The 18,726-nt window shown below is 42.1% G+C and overlaps 1 protein-coding gene across 6 annotated transcripts in view; it reads right to left on the reverse strand.

Moving 5' to 3' along the window:
- BCAS1 (brain enriched myelin associated protein 1) overlaps positions 1-18,726 on the reverse strand; it is a 126,739-nt gene that overhangs the window by 102,537 nt on the left and 5,476 nt on the right. For all 6 annotated transcript variants that reach the window (XM_077952007.1, XM_077952006.1, XM_015148753.3 and 3 more), the window contains exons 2-3: positions 11,254-11,330; positions 10,691-10,760 (exon numbers count right to left, since the gene is read on the reverse strand). In XM_077952007.1, the coding sequence (XP_077808133.1) occupies positions 10,691-10,760; positions 11,254-11,325 (142 nt within the window). In that variant the 5' untranslated portion in view covers positions 11,326-11,330. The remainder of the gene's footprint in view (positions 1-10,690; positions 10,761-11,253; positions 11,331-18,726) is intronic.

The following is an 18,726-nucleotide window of genomic DNA, read 5'->3' on the forward strand; positions in this document are numbered from 1 at the left end:
CACAATAATGCAATAGGGAAGACAATTTTATCTAACAGGAATTCTCCACTAGGCTTTTTGGTGAGAAAAAGCACTGAGTTTGGGAAGGATGAGATTTCCCCAGGGCTCTTGCTCACTCCCAAGGAAGACAGAGGCACAAAGAGCTGTTGGGCCATTGGGGAGAGCCAGTGTTCAGAACTCTCTGTTATTACTTTAGACTGAGTGGTGATACAGTGCAATGGAGGGAAAGAAGAGAGGAGAGTGCCTGTGAGTGTTATCAGTGGAGAGTCGTCCAGGTTCTTGGTGTTTTGAACAAAAAAAATTGGACAAAATGCACAAAGCAATGAAAGCACAGATTTATAGAAATTAAAGTACACTCCACAGAGTGGGAGCAGGTTCGAGCAAGTGGCTTAAGAGTGCTGGTTACAGAATTTTCTGGAGTTTAAATACCCTCTAGCAGTTTCCCATTGGTTACTTGGTGTATGCTCTATGTAAATGAAGAGGATGAAGTAAAGTTACAAAGTTATTTACTTGGTGTACACCCTATGCAAATGAAGAGGATATTTCCTGCCACAGCTGAAGTGGAGTTACGCCCACAGTCGGGCATAGAAAGTTGAGGGTTTTCTGCATGACTTAGTTCTAGGAAGTCCTTAGCTTCCCTGCCTCCAGACCCTATTCCCCTGCCTCATGAGGATGGGGTGTCTTGCAGAGATTCAAGGTGGAGAGTTGAGGATAGGGAGCCTTTTGAGTGAGAGACACATAGCAATGTGGTAGGAGGAGAGAGAAAAGTGGTGTTTAGGACGTGAGTTAGATCTCCTTAACGTCTTTTGAAAGGCCAGAGTAAGGATATGAACTACATTCCTTTGCTCAATTCTAATAATTCTTTGGAATCACCTCTGGCAGACACTGCTTGTGGCCTGCCCAATAGCCAATCCTCTCCAGCCCCAACCATGTATTATTATTATTATTCGCCTGCATCTCAGGGAGATGCTTGATTCCCTGCATCCCATGCAGCTGGTATGGGCCACGTGATATAGCTCTGGCCAATAAGAGGATGCCTACATGGGGGCAGAGGCTTCGCGGAAAGATCCTCCTTCCTCTCATAATACAAGGAGAAAAAAAAATGGTGGCAAAGTTTGGCCTTTCCTCTCCTGCTTTTGGATCCCATGATGTAGAGATGTGATGTTTGGTTCTGCGACAGCCATCTTGTGAGCAGGAGTGACACAATTGGCTCATGTACTTGGTGTTTTGATGAGGCTGTCAGACTGCTGCACCAAATTTAGAACTGCCACCTCCAGACTTCTTGCTCAAATTAAAAGTGATATTTACTTAGCCAGCGTTGCATTCCTTGAAGCTGAGTGCAGCAGAGTCTGGGAACTTGCCCTTCGGCCTTATTATTTTGTTCCTCTGCTTCCACTGGCTTAATATGCCACTGTTCATTCATCAACCATTTCTAAGTCTTTAGTGTATCTCAGGCCTTGTGCTGAGCTCTGGGACCCTCATAACAAAAAAGGATGGCAAGCACCCTGCTCTCAGGGACTTTTACCTGAGTTTAGAAACAGATAAAAAATAAGACCAATTGGAGGGAAATAGTGGACACTAGGAGAACACATGTATTTGCTCCCTTCCAGACAAGTGCTGTTGCCTGTATTTTTTACTACATCAGGGAGCTATGCTTTTTGGCATTGGGTCTCCCATTGCACTTTGCCCAGGCATTGATATTGGCAAATGCTTCTCTTCTCACTCATTATGTTATTGGCAGGAGCACTTTGCTCAAGTTAGAATTTTCAATCCAATAAAATGATTCCACTTAACACCTTTTTTTTTTTTTTTAAAGCAAAATTAGTCAATTCTTTTTAGGAACAATGACTAGGAGCAAAAAGGAAGATACTAATTTTAGAAACCTCTTATCCAGGTCAAACATTCCTTCTGTTTCTGGAAAATGATGTGTCCTGGCAGAGAAGGCATGTCTTAGTCTCTGACATACATCAGCAGTGAAGTCTGAGAACTAATGTCACAAATTTGCTAGAAAGGAATCAAAGAAGGGCAAAAATCAGCATTTTTATTTCTCCAAAGATCTATGAAGTTTTAGGCAAAAATAACATGCAGGTGGGAAAATCTGATCAGGTGATATGTCAGGGAAAGCCAACGGTAAAGAATAAGTATGAGAATAGCCTCTACTTTTTTTTTTTTTTTTAAATAGAGATGGGGTCTCTCTGTTGCCCAGGCTGAACTCAAAGTCTTGGACTCAAGCAGTCCTCCCACTTCAGCCTCCCAAAGTGCTGGGATTTTAGGCTGGAACCACTGCACCCACCCCAATAGCCTCTACTTTTGGTTTTGCCCAGAATCCTTTATTTCAGCACATTTATCTTGTGCCAGCTGCTGTTTTTAGAGCTCCCCTACAAAGTTCATACTATTATTCCAATTTTACAGATAAGACTCAGAATACAACTTCCTTGCCAAGGTTGTACAGCTAGTGAGTGGCAGAGCCAAAACCTATGCCCGGGTCTGTTAGAGTCCTATGCTTGAGAGGATATAGTTCCATTTCCGATTGCTGTAACAAATTACCCCAAATGCCCCAGCACAAATATATTATGCTTCTGAAGGTTGTAGGTCAAAAATGGGTCAGCGTCTAGAGGCTGTAGGGGAGAATCTATTTCCTTCTCTTCTCTAGTATCCAGAGGTCACCTACATTCCTTGGCTTGTGGCTGCATCCTCCAGCTTCCAGGCCAGCAGTGTAGCATCTTTAAGTCTCTCTCTGTCTGTGACATCTGCTCCCATAATCACACCTTTTCCTACTCCAACCCTTCTACCTCCCTCTTACGAAGACCCTTATGATCACATTGAGTCCACCTGGATAATCCAGGATAATATCATCATCTCACATTCCTTAGTCACATCTGCAAAGTCCTTTTGCCATGTAAGGTCACATACTCATAGGTGCTGAAGATTAGACATGAGCATTTGATGGGAGGAGGGGCACCGTGCCGTGTGCTGGACTCTTAGCTATGATACTCTGTGGTCTCATATACGAAGAAATCTCATAAGTTGCTCTCCCTAGTGTATGCAGTCTCAGTGGGGATGGTATTTATCCCGAGGGGGCGAAAATTGGTTCTGTGGGGGAGGATGAACAAAACTGATTCCTTTTATGTACAGAGCACAGATATAGTACACAGATACACAGATACACGTCAGTGATATTACAATTTCATGAATAGGATTCGCTTAGCTCTTAATGCATTACCTTGTCTAGTCCTGGATGTCACCTGTGAGGCCAGCGTGTCATCCCCACTTGCCCACTTGCCTTCTTTGCCCTGGCCATCCACACTCTGCCTCCTCTTGCATCCCTCCCCAACACCTCAGCTCTGCTTGAGTGAGAAGATGACTCTGGGATCCCCCTTGAAAACATATGTGCCTTTAAAAACTATGTTTTTGTTATTGAAGAACAAAACGTTAATTATATCACAGCAGCATTAGCTGTGCTCTCACAGAGCTTGGTTTTATGCTAATACTGGCCATCTGTCTCTTCAGGGGGGTCTTTTGCAAAGAAACAAATAGAAAACAACTATATTCTTAAGGTGGTAAAAAGCCTTTTTAGGTATTTCCTTCCCAGAATCTCTAGGCTTAGGCTTTCTCTTCTCTTTTTAGCTTTTGAGTGAAAAAGGTAAGGAGCAGCCGTCATTCTCCTTTCTTACTGGTGGGAAAGTGATTGTTGCATATTAATAGGGGTTGTGGCACGTCCGTGGTAAAGTTTCACTAAATGGAACAGAGTATTCTCTTTCTAGGATGATTAATTTGGTCCGGCCTGACAGTGGCGTGTGGGACTAAATGTTCTGTCCTTTCTAACTGCCTGATCTCTGAGACATGGGAGATTGAGTTTCTCCTTCACAATCCACCAAAGTTTGCATGTGAACAAAACCGGGGATCTCTGCACGCCACAGGAAGGTGATGTGCTCAACTGCGAGGTGTGGTCCTACTTGAAGTTGTCTGATTCAATGAGATGCAATAAATTCACATACCACACTTACTAGGGGGAGGTCAATAGGTATCAGGTGACAGTCTCCTGAGGTCTCCCTCTCCTGGGCAGTATATGGGAGGAATGGGCTGACAGAATAGCTAAGAGGTGTCATCTCTTCACAAAACACCTCCCCATCACATTACTTTCTTTTGTGCAGACTCCTCCTGCCCCCAGTGATGAATTCAGAGGAAGTAAAGGAACTGGTTGAGCAGAAGACACCCTTTTAACATAGCAAGTGATCTTTTCCCCCATTCTTTATTGAATTTATTTTTTTTCTTTAGTTGATGTGAGCTGCTTTTGACTATGCTGATTTTTTTGTTGTTGTTGTTGAGATGGATTCTCTCTCTGTCTTTTACTCTGGAGTGTAGTGGCACGATCTCAGCTCACTGCAACATCCACCTCCCCAGGTTCAAGAAAGATTCTCCTTCCTCAGCCCCCTGAGTATCTGGGATTACAGACGTGTGTCACCACGCCCAGCTAATTTTTGCATTTTTAGTAGAGATGGGGTTTCCCCATGTTGACCAGGCTGGTCTCGAACTCCCGACCTCAGGTGATCCACCCGTCTTGGCCTCCCAAAGTGCTGGGATTACAGGCGTGACCCACTGCGCTTGGCCAACTATGCTGATTTTTAAAAAACTTCATTGTACCTTAACAGCATTTACAAAAATCAGATTTATCTGATTGAAGTATAATTTACATACAATAAAATCCACCAACTTTAATAGCACAATTCAGTGCATTTTGACAAAATATGCAGTCATGTAACCTCCATCATGATGAAGATATAAAGCTTCTCCATCATTCCAAAGTTTCCTGATGTCCCTCTGCAGTGACTGCCTCAACCAGCCCCAGCCCCTGGCAACCACTGATCTACTTTCTATCACTACATTTGTGCCCTTTCTAGAATGTTATATACATGGAATCATATAGTATGTTGCCTTTTGTGTCTGGCTTCTTTTTCTCAGTATAATAATTTTGAGATTCATCCATGCTGTTGCATTGATCGGTAGTTCCTTCTTATTTATTGCTAAGGAGTATACCATCTGCTATAGCCTGAATGTGTCCCCCAAAATTCATATGTTGAAACTTAATTACCATGTGATCATATTAAGAGGTGGGGCCTTAAGGAGGTGATTAAGTTTAGAGGGCAAAGACCACATAAATGGAATTATAGACTTTATAAAAGGACCTGAGGGAACTAGCTAGTCCCTTTCATGCCCTTCTGTTGCTTCTGCTGTATGAGGACACAGCATTCCTCCACTCTGGTGGGCACAGCAACAAGGTGCCATATTGGAAGTATAGAACAGGGCCCTCACCAGACACTGAACCTGCTGGTGCTTTGATCTTGGACTTCCCAGCCTTTAGAACTAAGAGAAATAAATTTCTACTCTTTATAAATTATCCGGTCTATGGTATTTTGTTACAGCAGCACAAACAGATCACGAGACCATTGTATGGATATACCCTAATTGGATTAACCGTTTTTCTAATGATAGATATTTTGCTCTAATACAAATAATTATCCAGATATTTTTGGATTCAAACAAAAAAACTATTTGAAAAGGATAGAGACAAATTGAAGATACTAATTTAAACAATTGTATTTTAGCAGAACAAGCACATAAGCCTCTCACCCAAAGTTTGCAAGCAAATATGTTGGTCTTAGTGGCATTGCAGGTAAATCACATGGTATGCTGCTTTAACATCGTTGACAACCTACTTCAAAACGGGACACTCAAATAACATCTAAAATTGGTGAGTTAAGCTAGAAATAGAACATAAGCAAAAACTGAGACATTTTGATTTTTCAATATATCATTACTTAAGATGAACAATAATCCCAAGCTTTCAAGAAAGATCTCTAATCCACGTGGATTGTATTACTTAATGTTTGATATCAAATTCCCATGATGGCTTGCTCTTACTAAGAAAAAGCACTCTACACGATACATTTCTTTCTAGGAGGGTACAGAATGTAATTTCATGTTTTAGTTTAAAAGAGGTATTTTCCCTGATTGATATCTCTCACATTGTATCTGAAGACAAATAAAAGACTTACAAAGCATAAGGGATATCGGAAAGACTAGTTTTAACTTTTGATTTTAAAGTTCCAAAAGATATGTTAGGAAGAAATAATACAGTTAACTTCAAACAGCAATGGCAGTCTTTAAGTCAATTGACATTAAATCTAAGACAGAATAACTTTCCTAATGTATTTACCACATGCCAGACACTGTTCTGAGAGTTTAAGAGTATCAACTTATTTAAACCATACAACAACTTAGAAGCTTGCTCTTATCATTATTATAATTCCCATTTTACAGATGACAGAACAAAGAAGTTCAGAAACCTGCCCAAGTTCACTTATTGGAGCCATGATTCAAATGTAGCATCCCAGCCTCTTTGGCTGTTTGGTTAGCCACTGTACCATTGCTGCTTCTAAATAAGCCTTCATAGCAAATATTATTGGATGCCAATTGTATTAGTCTGTTCTCATGCTATTAATGAAGACATACCCAAGATTTATAAAGGAAAGAGGTTTAGTGGACTCACAGCTCCATATGGCTGGGGAGATCTCACAATCATGGCAGATGACAAAGGAAGAGCAAAGGGATATCTTACATGGCAGCAGGCAAGGGAGCATAAGCAGAAGAACTCCCATTTATAAAACCATCAAATCTTGTGAGACTTATTCACTATCATGAGAACAGCATGGGAAAAACACGCCCCTATGATTCAATTACCTCCCACTGTGTCCCTCCCATGACACGTGGGGATTATGGGAGCTACAGTTCAAGATGAGATTTGGGTGGGGACACAACCAAACTGTATCACCAATGAACTGTTTTAATTGCAATTTTTTTAAATAGGAAAAGTATAGATAAAAAGAAACCCAACAGTCACCTAGATTTCTATTTACATATTTTTCCAATGACTTTTCTATATCTATATACATATATGTATACACCAACAGAGATCAATAGAAATGTGCATCAAAAGACATGGTCAAAGAATTCTCTCTGAAAGATAAAAAAAAGATCACTCAGAATTCCACTTTTATACTCCTTAAAACTGCACTGAAAATTATAACTTAGCTAATAATCTTAGGAAAACAGCATGAGGACAATAATAAGCTTAAAAGGGGTAAGCACTCTAAAGCAAGTTGCACAGGTTGAAGATGTAAATGAATAACAGGCAAAATTGCTACCTTGGGATTAACTGGGACTCTTTACAAATTCTCCAGTGGTAGCTGAGGATGTTGAAAGCAAGACTGCCAGGTATGAGGGCGAGGTACAAATAACCCATGACTCGTAAATGTGTGTTTCTTTTCCCTTGTCATGTGTAGGTGTTCACACAGCAACTGCTATTTCAGACTGTTGTCCTCGGTTTCTCTTACCTGTGTCCCTCCTTTCGGGAACATCTTTGTGATATACATACGTATATATGAAATATGCATACATATATGTATATCTCAAATATGTGCATATACATATGTGAGATATACACATATATGAGCTATACCTATGCATATGTATAGCTCATATATGTTAATACACATGCATATATATACACACATATATAAAACATAAATTTATTACAGGTGAGAGAGGAAAGAAAAGAGAGAGTGAGATGGAGGATAGACAGAAGGGTAGAGAGACAGGCTTTCTCAATCCCAACAATTTTTCCCTATTCATTCCCTGCCCTGGCACTCCATATTAAATATAAGAGGATAATTGAAAACAACCCGATTAAAAATTGGGCCAAAATGAGAATGTAAACTGGCATAGTCATTATGGGAAATAGTATGGATGTTCCTAAGAAAGTTAAAAAATAAAACTACTATATCAGTCTGTTTTCACACTGCTGATAAAGACATATCCGAGACTGGGAAGAAAAACAGGTTGAATTGGACTTACAGATCCACATGACTGGGGAGGCCTCAGAATCATGGTGGGAGGTGAAAGGCACTTCTTACATGGCGGTGGCAAGAGAAAATGAGGAAGATGCAAAAGTGGAAGCCCCTGATAAAACCATCCGATCTCATGAGACTTATTCACTACCATGAGAACAGTATGGGGGAAACTGCCCCCATGATTCAAATTATCTCCCACTGGGTCCCTCCCACAACACATAGGAATTATGGGAGTGCAATTAAAAATGAGATTTGGGTGGGGACACAGAGCAAAACCATATCAACTACCATATGATTCAGCAATCCACCTCTGGGTATATATCTAAAAAAATGAAGGCAGGGTAGCTGTAGTCCCAAGTTCATTGCAGCATTATTCACAATAGCCAAGATATGGGAACGACCTATGTGTCCATCAGTGGATGAATGGATAAATAAAATATATATATGGACACACACATATACATGTGTATAAATATACACACACACAATGGAATATTCAGTCATACAAAAGAAGGAAATATTGGCATTTGCAACTTGAACCTGGAGGACTTTATGATAAGTGAAAGGAGCTAGACACAGAAAGGCAAATACTATATGATCTCACTTACATGTGGAATCTAAAAAAGTTGAATTCATAGAAGCAGAGAGTAAATGGTGATTACCAGGGGCTGAGGTCCAGGGAAAATTTTGGTCAAAGGGTACATACTTTCACTCATAAGATGAATAAGTTGCATGGTAAATATAAGTTAATAATACTGTTTTGCTCACTTGAAATTTGCTAAGAGTATATCGTAAGGGTCCTCACCACACCCTACAACAAAAACAAAAAAGTAGCTATGTATGGTGAGGGATGTGTTGATTTTATATATATATATATATATTATATATATATATATATATATATGTTATATATATATTATATATATATAAAATATACACACACACCCCTCATGGAATACTACTCAGCCATAAAAATAACAAAATAATGTCTTTTGAAGCAACTTGGATGGAAATGGAGGCCATTATTCTAAGTGAAGCAACTTAAGAACAGAAACCAAATGCTGCATGTTCTCACTTACAAGTGGGAGCTAAGCTATGTGTATACAGGGTCATAGGGTAGTATAATGGACATTGGAGACTCCAAAGAAGGGAGGGTGGGAGTAGAATGAGGGTTGAAAATTACCTATTGGGTACAATGTACACTACTGGGGTAACAGGTACATTAAAAGCCCAGACTTTGCCACTATATAATCACATCCATGTAACCAAAAACCACTTTTACCCTAAAGCTATGAAATTTTTTTAAAAAGAACCTTCTACAGAGCCCCTAATAGTTCAGATTCTCAGTCCCCAACCTTAGAGTGTTCTGAATAGCAGCTATGGGATGAGACTAGGGCACGGAAATTTTAATACATTCCCCCAGGAAATTCTAAAACCTTTGGAACCAATGCTATAATATACCTCCTTCATTACTCAGGAAAGGAAACCGAAGCGCACAATCTTTTATGTGAATGAAAACACCCATAACCATAATATGATAATGATAGAAGCACTTATTATCTGTCAGGCACTGTAGAATGTGCTTTTGTTATATCAGATGCTTATGCTATAGGTACTGTTATTACTTCCGCTGTATGGATGAGGAGCCAGAGGTTCAGAGAGGTTATGTAACTTGCTCAAGGTCACACAGCTAGTAGGTGGCAAAGCCAGCAGTCTGATTGCAGAGTTCTTACCCTCAACTACTGGGCTGTACTAGCTCTTCTTATATAATTTATATGTATCTGTCACATAGTAGAACCTGACCACTCTGAAAACATTGAATATATAGTCTTATACTCCAGGATAAACTCAAATAGATAAATATATGCCTCAGTTTTAACACTGCCCTCATGTGGACAAAACTCTGCTGTCTTGTATAATTTACCAGTTTCAGAGGAATTCATAAGTGCTGATAGTGGCAGAGGCTGTGCACATTTTGGGGAAAGGAATATATGAAATATCGCTGGGGACCATGTTAAATGTTTAATAAACAACCTCCTTTAATCCTCATAGCAATTCTCTGAGGTAGGTACTTTTATCCTCATTTTACAGATGAGAAAACTGAGGCTGAGAAAAGCGGATGTCTTGTGCCAGGTCACACGGCCAGTCATCTGCAGGGCAGGGATTGCAACCTAGGCCTGCCAATCTTCATGTTTTCACTCTATTGCTTTTATCTTATCTGCTGTAACTCCTCAGTCTCCCCCAGCTGTCAGAAGCTCAGAAGAGATCCATTGTTATGGCTGAATCATATCGCCCCAAAAGTTGCTGAAGTCCTAACCCCCTGTGAATGTGGCCTTATTTGGAAACAGAATCTTTGCAGATGATCAAGTTAAGATGAGGTTATTAGAGTGGGCCCTAATCCAGCATGACTGTTTTCATATGATGAAGGGGAAATTTAGATGTGCATAGAGGGAAGATGGCATGAAAATGCAGGGAGAAGATGGCCATCCACAAGCCAATGAGAGTGGCATGGAACATGTTCTCCCTGATGATCCTCAGAAGGAACCACTGCTGCTGAGAACTTTATTTTGAACTTTTGGCCTTCAGCACTGTGAGACAATACATTTCTGTTGTGTAAGCCACCCGTGCATGGTAGCCCAAGGAACAAATGCAAGTGTTTTCAAAGTGAACCTGCGGCTTCAACCCTCTCATTTTTTTTTTTTCCACCATAAACAGCACCTGCAGACCCTCCTTCCCCATGAGAGGATAGCTGCCCTTCCCAGAGTGCCCTTCCCACCGACCTTCCTCGAAGTGCTGAACTGTGTGGGTCGACATCACCACCGGAACCCCGTTCTGAGCAGACGCGTTGTCCTGAAACAGACCACGTGACATTGTGAGACAAATCTTGGGGGGCAAAATCAGAACTCAAGGAAGAACCTCGAAGATACAAGGATGTCTCACAAAAATTAAACTTAACTTAAAGGCTGTGTTTCTAGAAGCTCCCCAGCTTTCTATCACACCTCGGAGAACCAAAATAACTCACTCCAAGAGTGGACTCCAGTTATTATGAGCGCACACAATGGTGCCTCAGCTCAGGTTATCCCACCCTCACAGGAAGCTCTGACCCCTCGCACGGAGGGCACCCCAGGCTCAAATGGACACTTGTCAAGTCAGGGGTGGAGCACGAGTTTAATATGCGGATTCTGACACCTTTTAGGTTATCCTCACTCCACTGTCTTGCACACACAGACACAATCAATCAGCAGCCAGGACTTTTTAGTCAACACACTTGTCAAATACAGGAAGTTCCTTTTTTTTTTTTTTTTTTTTTCTGCTGATGCCCCTTTAATGGTTACTACACTACCTTGTAAATCTCTGCTTCTGGTTCATTCTCTTGGTCTTCAACTCTTTGGGGAACGCTCATTTGGTTACCCATTGCTCCTATAATGGAGAGGAAGAGAGAAAGAAATCAAAACCAAACGAAACTACATGCGATACGAAGGTGCAGAGGCCTGGCAAGTTGCCCATGGCTGTATTATCATCAGCTGAGATCAGAACAAATTGCTTATATTAGTCCGTTCTCACACTGCTATGAAGAAATACCCGAGACTGGGTAATTTATAAAGAAAAGAGGTTGAGGCCGGGCGCGGTGGCTCAAGCCTGTAATCCCAGCACTTTGGGAGGCCGAGACGGGCGGATCACGAGGTCGGGAGATCGAGACCATCCTGGCTAACATGGTGAAACCCCGTCTCTACTAAAAAAAATACAAAAAACTAGCCGGGCGAGGTGGCGGGCGCCTGTAGTCCCAGCTACTGGGGAGGCTGAGACAGGAGAATGGCGGGAACCCGGGAGGCGGAGCTTGCAGTGAGCTGAGATCCGGCCACTGCACTCCAGCCTGGGCGGCAGAGCGAGACTCCGTCTCAAAAAAAAAAAAAAAAAAAAAAAAAGAAAAAAGAAAAGAGGTTGAATTGACTCATGGTTCTGCATGGCTGGGGAGGCCTCAGGAAACTTACAATCATGGCAGAGGGCACCTCTTCACAGGGTACCAGGAGAATGCGTGCGAGCTGGGGAAATGCCAGATGCTTATAAAATCATCAGATCTCGTGAGACTCACTCAGTATCACGAGAACAGCATGGAGGAAACTGCCCCAATGATCCAGTTATCTCCACCTGGTTCCACCCTTGACGTGGGGATTATGAGGATTACAATTCAAGATAAGAGTTTGCGTAGATGGCTCAAGCCTGTAATCCCAGCACTTTGGGAGGCCGAGACGGGCGGATCACGAGGTCAGGAGATCGAGACCATCCTGGCTAACACGGTGAAACCCCGTCTCTACTAAAAAATACAAAAAAACTAGCCGGGCGAGGTGGCGGGCGCCTGTAGTCCCAGCTACTCGGGAGGCTGAGGCAGGAGAATGGCGTGAACCCGGGAGGCGGAGCTTGCAGTGAGCTGAGATCCGGCCACTGCACTCCAGCCCAGGCGGCAGAGACTCTGTCTCAAAAAAAAAAAAAAAAAAAAGAGTTTGCGTAGAGACACAGCTCAACTGTATCATTGCTTATATTTATTTTGGGGAATAGAAATGAGATTTTGGACTCATCTATTCAAAAGAATTAAAGTTAAATGCAGTCATAATTTTCAGTTGCATTTCACTGATAGGGGAAAATATTTATCATTATGAAAAGTGTATTCAGTGTAGATAGCATTTTTTTCTCTCTTAGCTAGAGTCACAGCTATTAAGATTTTAGAATGAGGGTAATTGAAATAATAATTTTTAGCTTTTTCTGATTCTCAAACTAAATTAATTCCCCTATTAAAACCTTTTACACTACTGCCTTTTTTTTTTTTTTCATAGCATTTAGCAGGGTTTGTAATTATATACTTACTTGGGTATATCGTCATGCTTTCATTGATTTAACACATATGGTCATGTGTCACTCAAGGGGGAGGAAATGTTCTGAGAAATGCATCGTTAGACGATATGATGGTTGTGTGAACATCATAGATGGTATAGCCTACTACACACCTAGGCTGTATGGTATAGCCTATTGTTCCTAGGCCACTAACCTGCACAGTGTGCAACTACATTGAACACTTGGGGAAACTGTGACACACTGGGAAGTATTTGTGCACCTAAACATATTGAAACAGAAAAAGTACAGTAAATACGTAATACTATAATCTCATGCGACCACTAAGTGTATGTGGTCCATTATTGACTAAGGTATCATTATGCAGCGTATGACTTGTCTATTGAGCACAGCTATGCGAGGCACTAGGGTTACAGCTGTGAATTAAACACGCAAGGCCCTCTGACTTCACAGAGCTGAAATATGGTACACAGGGAGAGAGTTAACATATGAACAATAAATCCACAAATGAGGTCATTTCTGATAGTTCAAGGCAGCATGGCACAGTGGTTATGAGCACAGACTCTAGAGCAAAACTGTCTGGGCATGAATCCTCTCTCTGCCCCTTGTGGCTGTGTGTGCTTGGGAGAGTTAATTAGCCTCACTGTGCCTCATAAGACTGCTATAAGGACCCAATGAGTTAATGCTTGTGACCTGGTTAGAACAATGTCTAGCTCATGTTAAGCAAAACATATGTGCTTATTAAACAAAAACGCATAGGGTTCTAAGTTGTGAATAAAAGTAATTTTTTTTTGAGATGGAGTCTCTCTCTGTCGCACAGGCTGGAGTGCAGTGGTTCAATCTCAGCTCACTGAAACCTCTGCCTCCTGGGTTTCAACGATTCTCCTGCCTCAGCCTCCTGAGTAGCTGGGATAACAGGTGCGTGGCACAACACCCGGCAATTTTTTTTTGTATTTTTAGTAGAGACGGGGTTTCACCATGTTGGCTGGGCTGGTCTCGAATGCCTGACCTCATGTGATCCACCCGCCTTGGCCTCCCAAAGTGCTGGGATTACAGGCGTGAGCCACTGCGCCCCGTCGAATAAAAGTAATTAATAACATCACGTGAGATGGGATCATATGGGAGATGGCAGGTTGTGGCAATGCTGGGTAGGATAGTTCTGAAATGACCATTAATGTGGTTATGGTCCCATAGGTGAAGGGCAAAGCTGAGTATTTATGTCTCCCTTCCAAAAGAAATGGTAAGCACCCTGAGGTCAAAGGCAGTGTCTACCTTCACCCAATTTTGTATCTCCTAATCTTAGCAGTGTGTTTGCATTTATTGGGAGCTCAATTATTATTAGTCAATGGAGGGAATAACCATGGATAACATCTCTCACATAGGAGGCACAGACCTAGGTACACGACCACATCATCACCAAACCTCTGAAGAGCTTTGTTATAATGATGATGATAACAGGAAATCATTACTCAGCATGTTCTCAATTCCAAGCTCTAATTTCTGAGTGCTTCACCTGTATTGTCTCATGTAGTCCTATAGCGTTCCTGTGTGATAGAGGCATCCTGATTTCATTCTTCATATGAGGAAGCCGAAACTCAAGGGGCTTAAATTATTTTCCAAAGGTCACCCAGTTAATGAGCAAGTTTCAAACACAGTCTGGCTGTGCTCCTAACCAGCGGAATGTTCTGCATATTACTAGCTTTCCTTAAAAAGGTGGAATGGAGCCTCCAAGACTCACCAAGGACAAACATCCAGTGAGGAACTGACTCCTAATATATCCGATCCCTACACGAGAACCCTTGCAGCCCCTCCGAAGACCTGCTGTCTTGCCACCTAAAGTTCTCTTGCACACATAATTCCAATGTAGCCCATCTCCAAAGACCTAGCTTCTGGCTTATCTGCTCCAGTGGCTCTTGGAATAAAAATTAGGACTTTTGATTTCTGGCTGAAAGGAGCCAATGAATCACCAGGATTCTTGTGGATCTCTCGCCTTTGGTGTGAGTTTATACTCCCTGGTAGTAGATGCGTTGAGCAATTGGATATTGAGGAGGCCAAACAAAAGGTCGTGGATCTCACCATGTGTTCTCTTACAGGAATTTAATACATAACCAAATCTGGGGATTTTGTATGTCTTCTGATCATACCACATGATAAAGCTGAGCACTGCTAAAACATATAGGACACTTGTTGTTTTGTACTCTTTTCTATTTATAAAGATCCATGACTCAAACACTTGCATCAGATCATCGCTTCTGTCTGTTAATGGGACAATAACATTGAATCCTCAAGACCAGGGTTGGCAAAGAACAGCAGAGGCCAGATTCAGCTCACTGCCTGTTTCAGTAGGCCAGTGAGCTAAAAATGAGTTTTAAATTTATAAATGGTTGGAAAAAAAAGAAGAATCATAGAATGTGACACATGAAAATTATATGAAAGTCAAATCTCAGCATCCATAAATAAAGTTTTGCTGGAAGATAGCCATGCCCTTTTATTTATATATTGTCTGTGATGGGTTTCATGCTATAATGATGGGGCTGAGTACTTGCAACAGAGACCTATGGCCTGCAAAGCCTAAAATATTTACTATCTGACTCTTTACAGAAAGTTTACCGGGATTTGAACCTACTATGTATAAAAACAATGACGACAACTCTAAAAAATCATAGAAATGATAGAGTAATAACAATAACAACATTTGGTGAGCGCTTACCATCTGTTGAGAAACTGTTCTAGGAGCTTTATTTGCAGTAAAACTAATTTGCTCTTTGCAGCAATTCAACAAGGCAGAAGTATTGTTATTATTTCAATTTTGCTGGTGTAGAAACTGAGGCATGCAGGTTAAATATCTTGGTCAAGGATACACAAAAACATGGTCATAAATGCACATGCGAGAATATATATACACAAAGTATCTATCTAAATTCAGCTTTTAACAAGTTTTAAAATTATTTTGACAGTAGGTTTACAAGCTTTATTTTAAAGCTCTTCCTATTTAATGTAAATTCAATCCTAACAGAGCTACTTTGAATCAACGCTGGAGGTTATGAAAAATCTTGGAGCTGGAAGATGCATGGTGTATGGAAGTAGGAGAGAAGCTTTTTCTTCTCACAGAGTTGGGGTTACATTATTCTGATCATTGCACATCCTAAGTAGCCTCTCGGCCACTTCAAGGTGAAGGGGACTGAAAGAAGGAAAATCTAATCGCATGTCTTTTTCAGTGATAACCTGGATTCAGATATTGTCACTTTCCACTAGCAGTTATAATGCATGTGTTGCTAAATTGCTCCTGCCTGTCCGTCAACCTTTTAAGGAACAGGATTTATCTGGGTGGGACAAAAGCAAAAGGTTACTGCCATCTGTTGGCTGACGTCAATATTAGCAGAAGTGAATTTATTCAGACTACAGGACTAGGTCCAAACAACTGGGAGGACTGAAAGAAGCATTTTGATGTTTTGCAATGAAGTCTTCTGTTAACAGTTGGCAAGAAGATGGCAACTCTTTCAGTGCCAGTGCCCCAAAGGTCCTGGAACTCGTAATAATGATACCATATATGACTTGTATGCAGAGCTTGCGGTGTGCCAACCCAGCGCTGAAGCTCTGTGTAGACACCAGTGCAGCACACAGGATGGGAATGTGGGCTCTGGAGTTTGGAATCTCCGAGCATTACTGAGCCTCGCTGGGCCTCAGTTTCCTCATCTGTAAAAATCGGGATAATTATAGCCTCCATCTCAAGGGGCTGGTATGAGAATCAAACCAGTGAATAGAAGCAAAGTGCCCTGAACAGGGTCTGGCACATAACGAGCATTGTGCAAGTGTTAGCATGAATAGGACTCTCCCCGATATGATCTTTGCTCTTTGAAGCCCGTTTCTCCCACAGGTGCCTGGTAGTGAGACTCTATTGAGGAATCCGGCAACATTTCTGATTCCCGTGATCCTCTCACCAAAAAGTCAAGTTGGGGCCCTGGAATTTGTATTTTTAGCAAATGCCCCAGTGATTCTCACAGTATGAAAAACACTGTGATGGTAAAACCATCTTCAAGGCTTTTCCAGGAATGAGGATGTTCTAGGACACGGGACTCTTTATGTTAAAACTGGAAAATCCTGGGCAAACCAGAATGACTTACATGGAGACTTTTTTTAAAATCCCCATTTAATAGATGGGAAAACTGAGGCTCAAGGCAGTTCAGACAGTAATTTTTGTCTGTAATAGTTTTCTCCCATTTCCCAAAAAGAGAAAAATAAATCAGATAGAGTTTTTCACGATAAACATACAAGCGAAAGAGCTAGCTTTCATTTTTGAAAAAGAAAAAGTTTGAATGGGGTGTTAAAATGCCCTTTCTTTCATGAACTGATTATATGAGTGTTTTGTCTTTATGACTTTATTCGACATTAAACATACTAAGCTCTGGTGGGTGGAGGGGTGTTGCTTTTGAAATTAGACTTGTGTTTGAGGGTTTGGCACTTTGCCACTGGGGGTTGATTGTGGGGGATCAGATGAGAAAGCCCCTCCACTTCCCCGCCTCCTGCCTGTGTCCTGGGGGCCCGTCCCCAGAGTTCCCAGACAGGGCTGCACGTGAGAACCTCCTGCAGAGTTCTGAGATCTCCATGCCCAGGCCCCAGCCAGACCGAGGACAGCAGATTCTCTGGGGTGGGGCCAGGCATCGGGGTACTTTCGAGATCTCTAGGTGGTTTCCATGGCTGACAGCCCCTGTTCTGGATATTTCTGGGGTGAGAGAATGAGTGTCTCCTGGGGTCAGAACTCTCCTGGCTGCTGCCTACCCTGACCTAGACAACCAGGCCCAGGGATTCTCAGACTGAGGAACAGCTCAGGCTTTGGGGTCCACAGAACACCGTCACCCAGGCATCTGAATACACTCACAACCTTTCTAGGGGCACTGCTTTGCTGGCGCACTGTTTTGTCCGCTTGCAAATCAAGAGAACTGTCCTGGGTCTCCATCTTCCCTTCCTCCAGAACTGGCGGGGGGGGCAGGCTTTGCAGCTGGTTGTTCAGAAGCAAGCCCGCATGCCCCGCAGAGGCTGCCCGAGTCGAGCGGTCATGCCCTCCTGCATCTCTGGGGCTCCCCTCTCTCCTCTTGAGAACAAGAGCTCTGCAGTGAGACAGGCCTCTGTAAAATCCCACCATCATGGGGCTTTGGGCAAAGCACTTGACCCCTCTGAACGTATCTTTCTGGTGGAAAATGACAGTATTCATAATGGTGACAATAATAAACACAATCTGGAGTGTTTTCTCTGTGCTGAGCAGTTCTGATTTGCATATATTTGCTTCTCTTGGTCCTCCCAGCAACCCTCCGGGTTAGGTACTTTTATTTTCCCAGTTGTCTGATGAGAAACCGGAGCACAGAGGTTGAGGCACGTCCTGATACATCATGGTACCGTGGGGAGGGGTCAAGGTGATGGGAAAGTGCCTGGCAGGGCACGCACCTAGTAGGTGTTAGTGATATACATGTCCCAAACTCAACTCATGATGGTTCGACTGACAGTATTTCAACTTTATGATAAGTATCTATCTATCTATCTATCTATCTATCTATCTATCTATCTATCTATCTATCTATCATCTAATTTATCTATCTCTCACACACACACACTATAGAAATAGATGCCATATTTACAATGTCTAGGGTATTTTATTTTGGTCCCAATTTTCCAGGACTGTATATCTATATTTCGTATTTTGGCTCTTGTCCTATTCCTTGATGACTTCCATTGCTTTGCTAAACGCTTTCTCTTTGGAAATGTGCTGTTCTTTGTTTCTCCCTCACAGTAAGTGGAGCACAGTGTTTCTGGAGCCAGGAGCGATTTCTGCCCCCAAGGGGCATTTGGAAATGCCTGCATGCAGTTTTGATTGTCACGGTTCAGCTTTGGGGGGCGTGCACTGGCATCCGGTGGGTAGAGGCTGGGGATGGTGCTGCAATGCCCAGGACCGCCCCCTTCCCCCAGTGAAGAA

The sequence above is a fragment of the Macaca mulatta genome, chromosome 10 (genome assembly GCF_049350105.2).
Source record: "Macaca mulatta isolate MMU2019108-1 chromosome 10, T2T-MMU8v2.0, whole genome shotgun sequence".
Lineage (NCBI taxonomy): Eukaryota > Metazoa > Chordata > Mammalia > Primates > Cercopithecidae > Macaca > Macaca mulatta.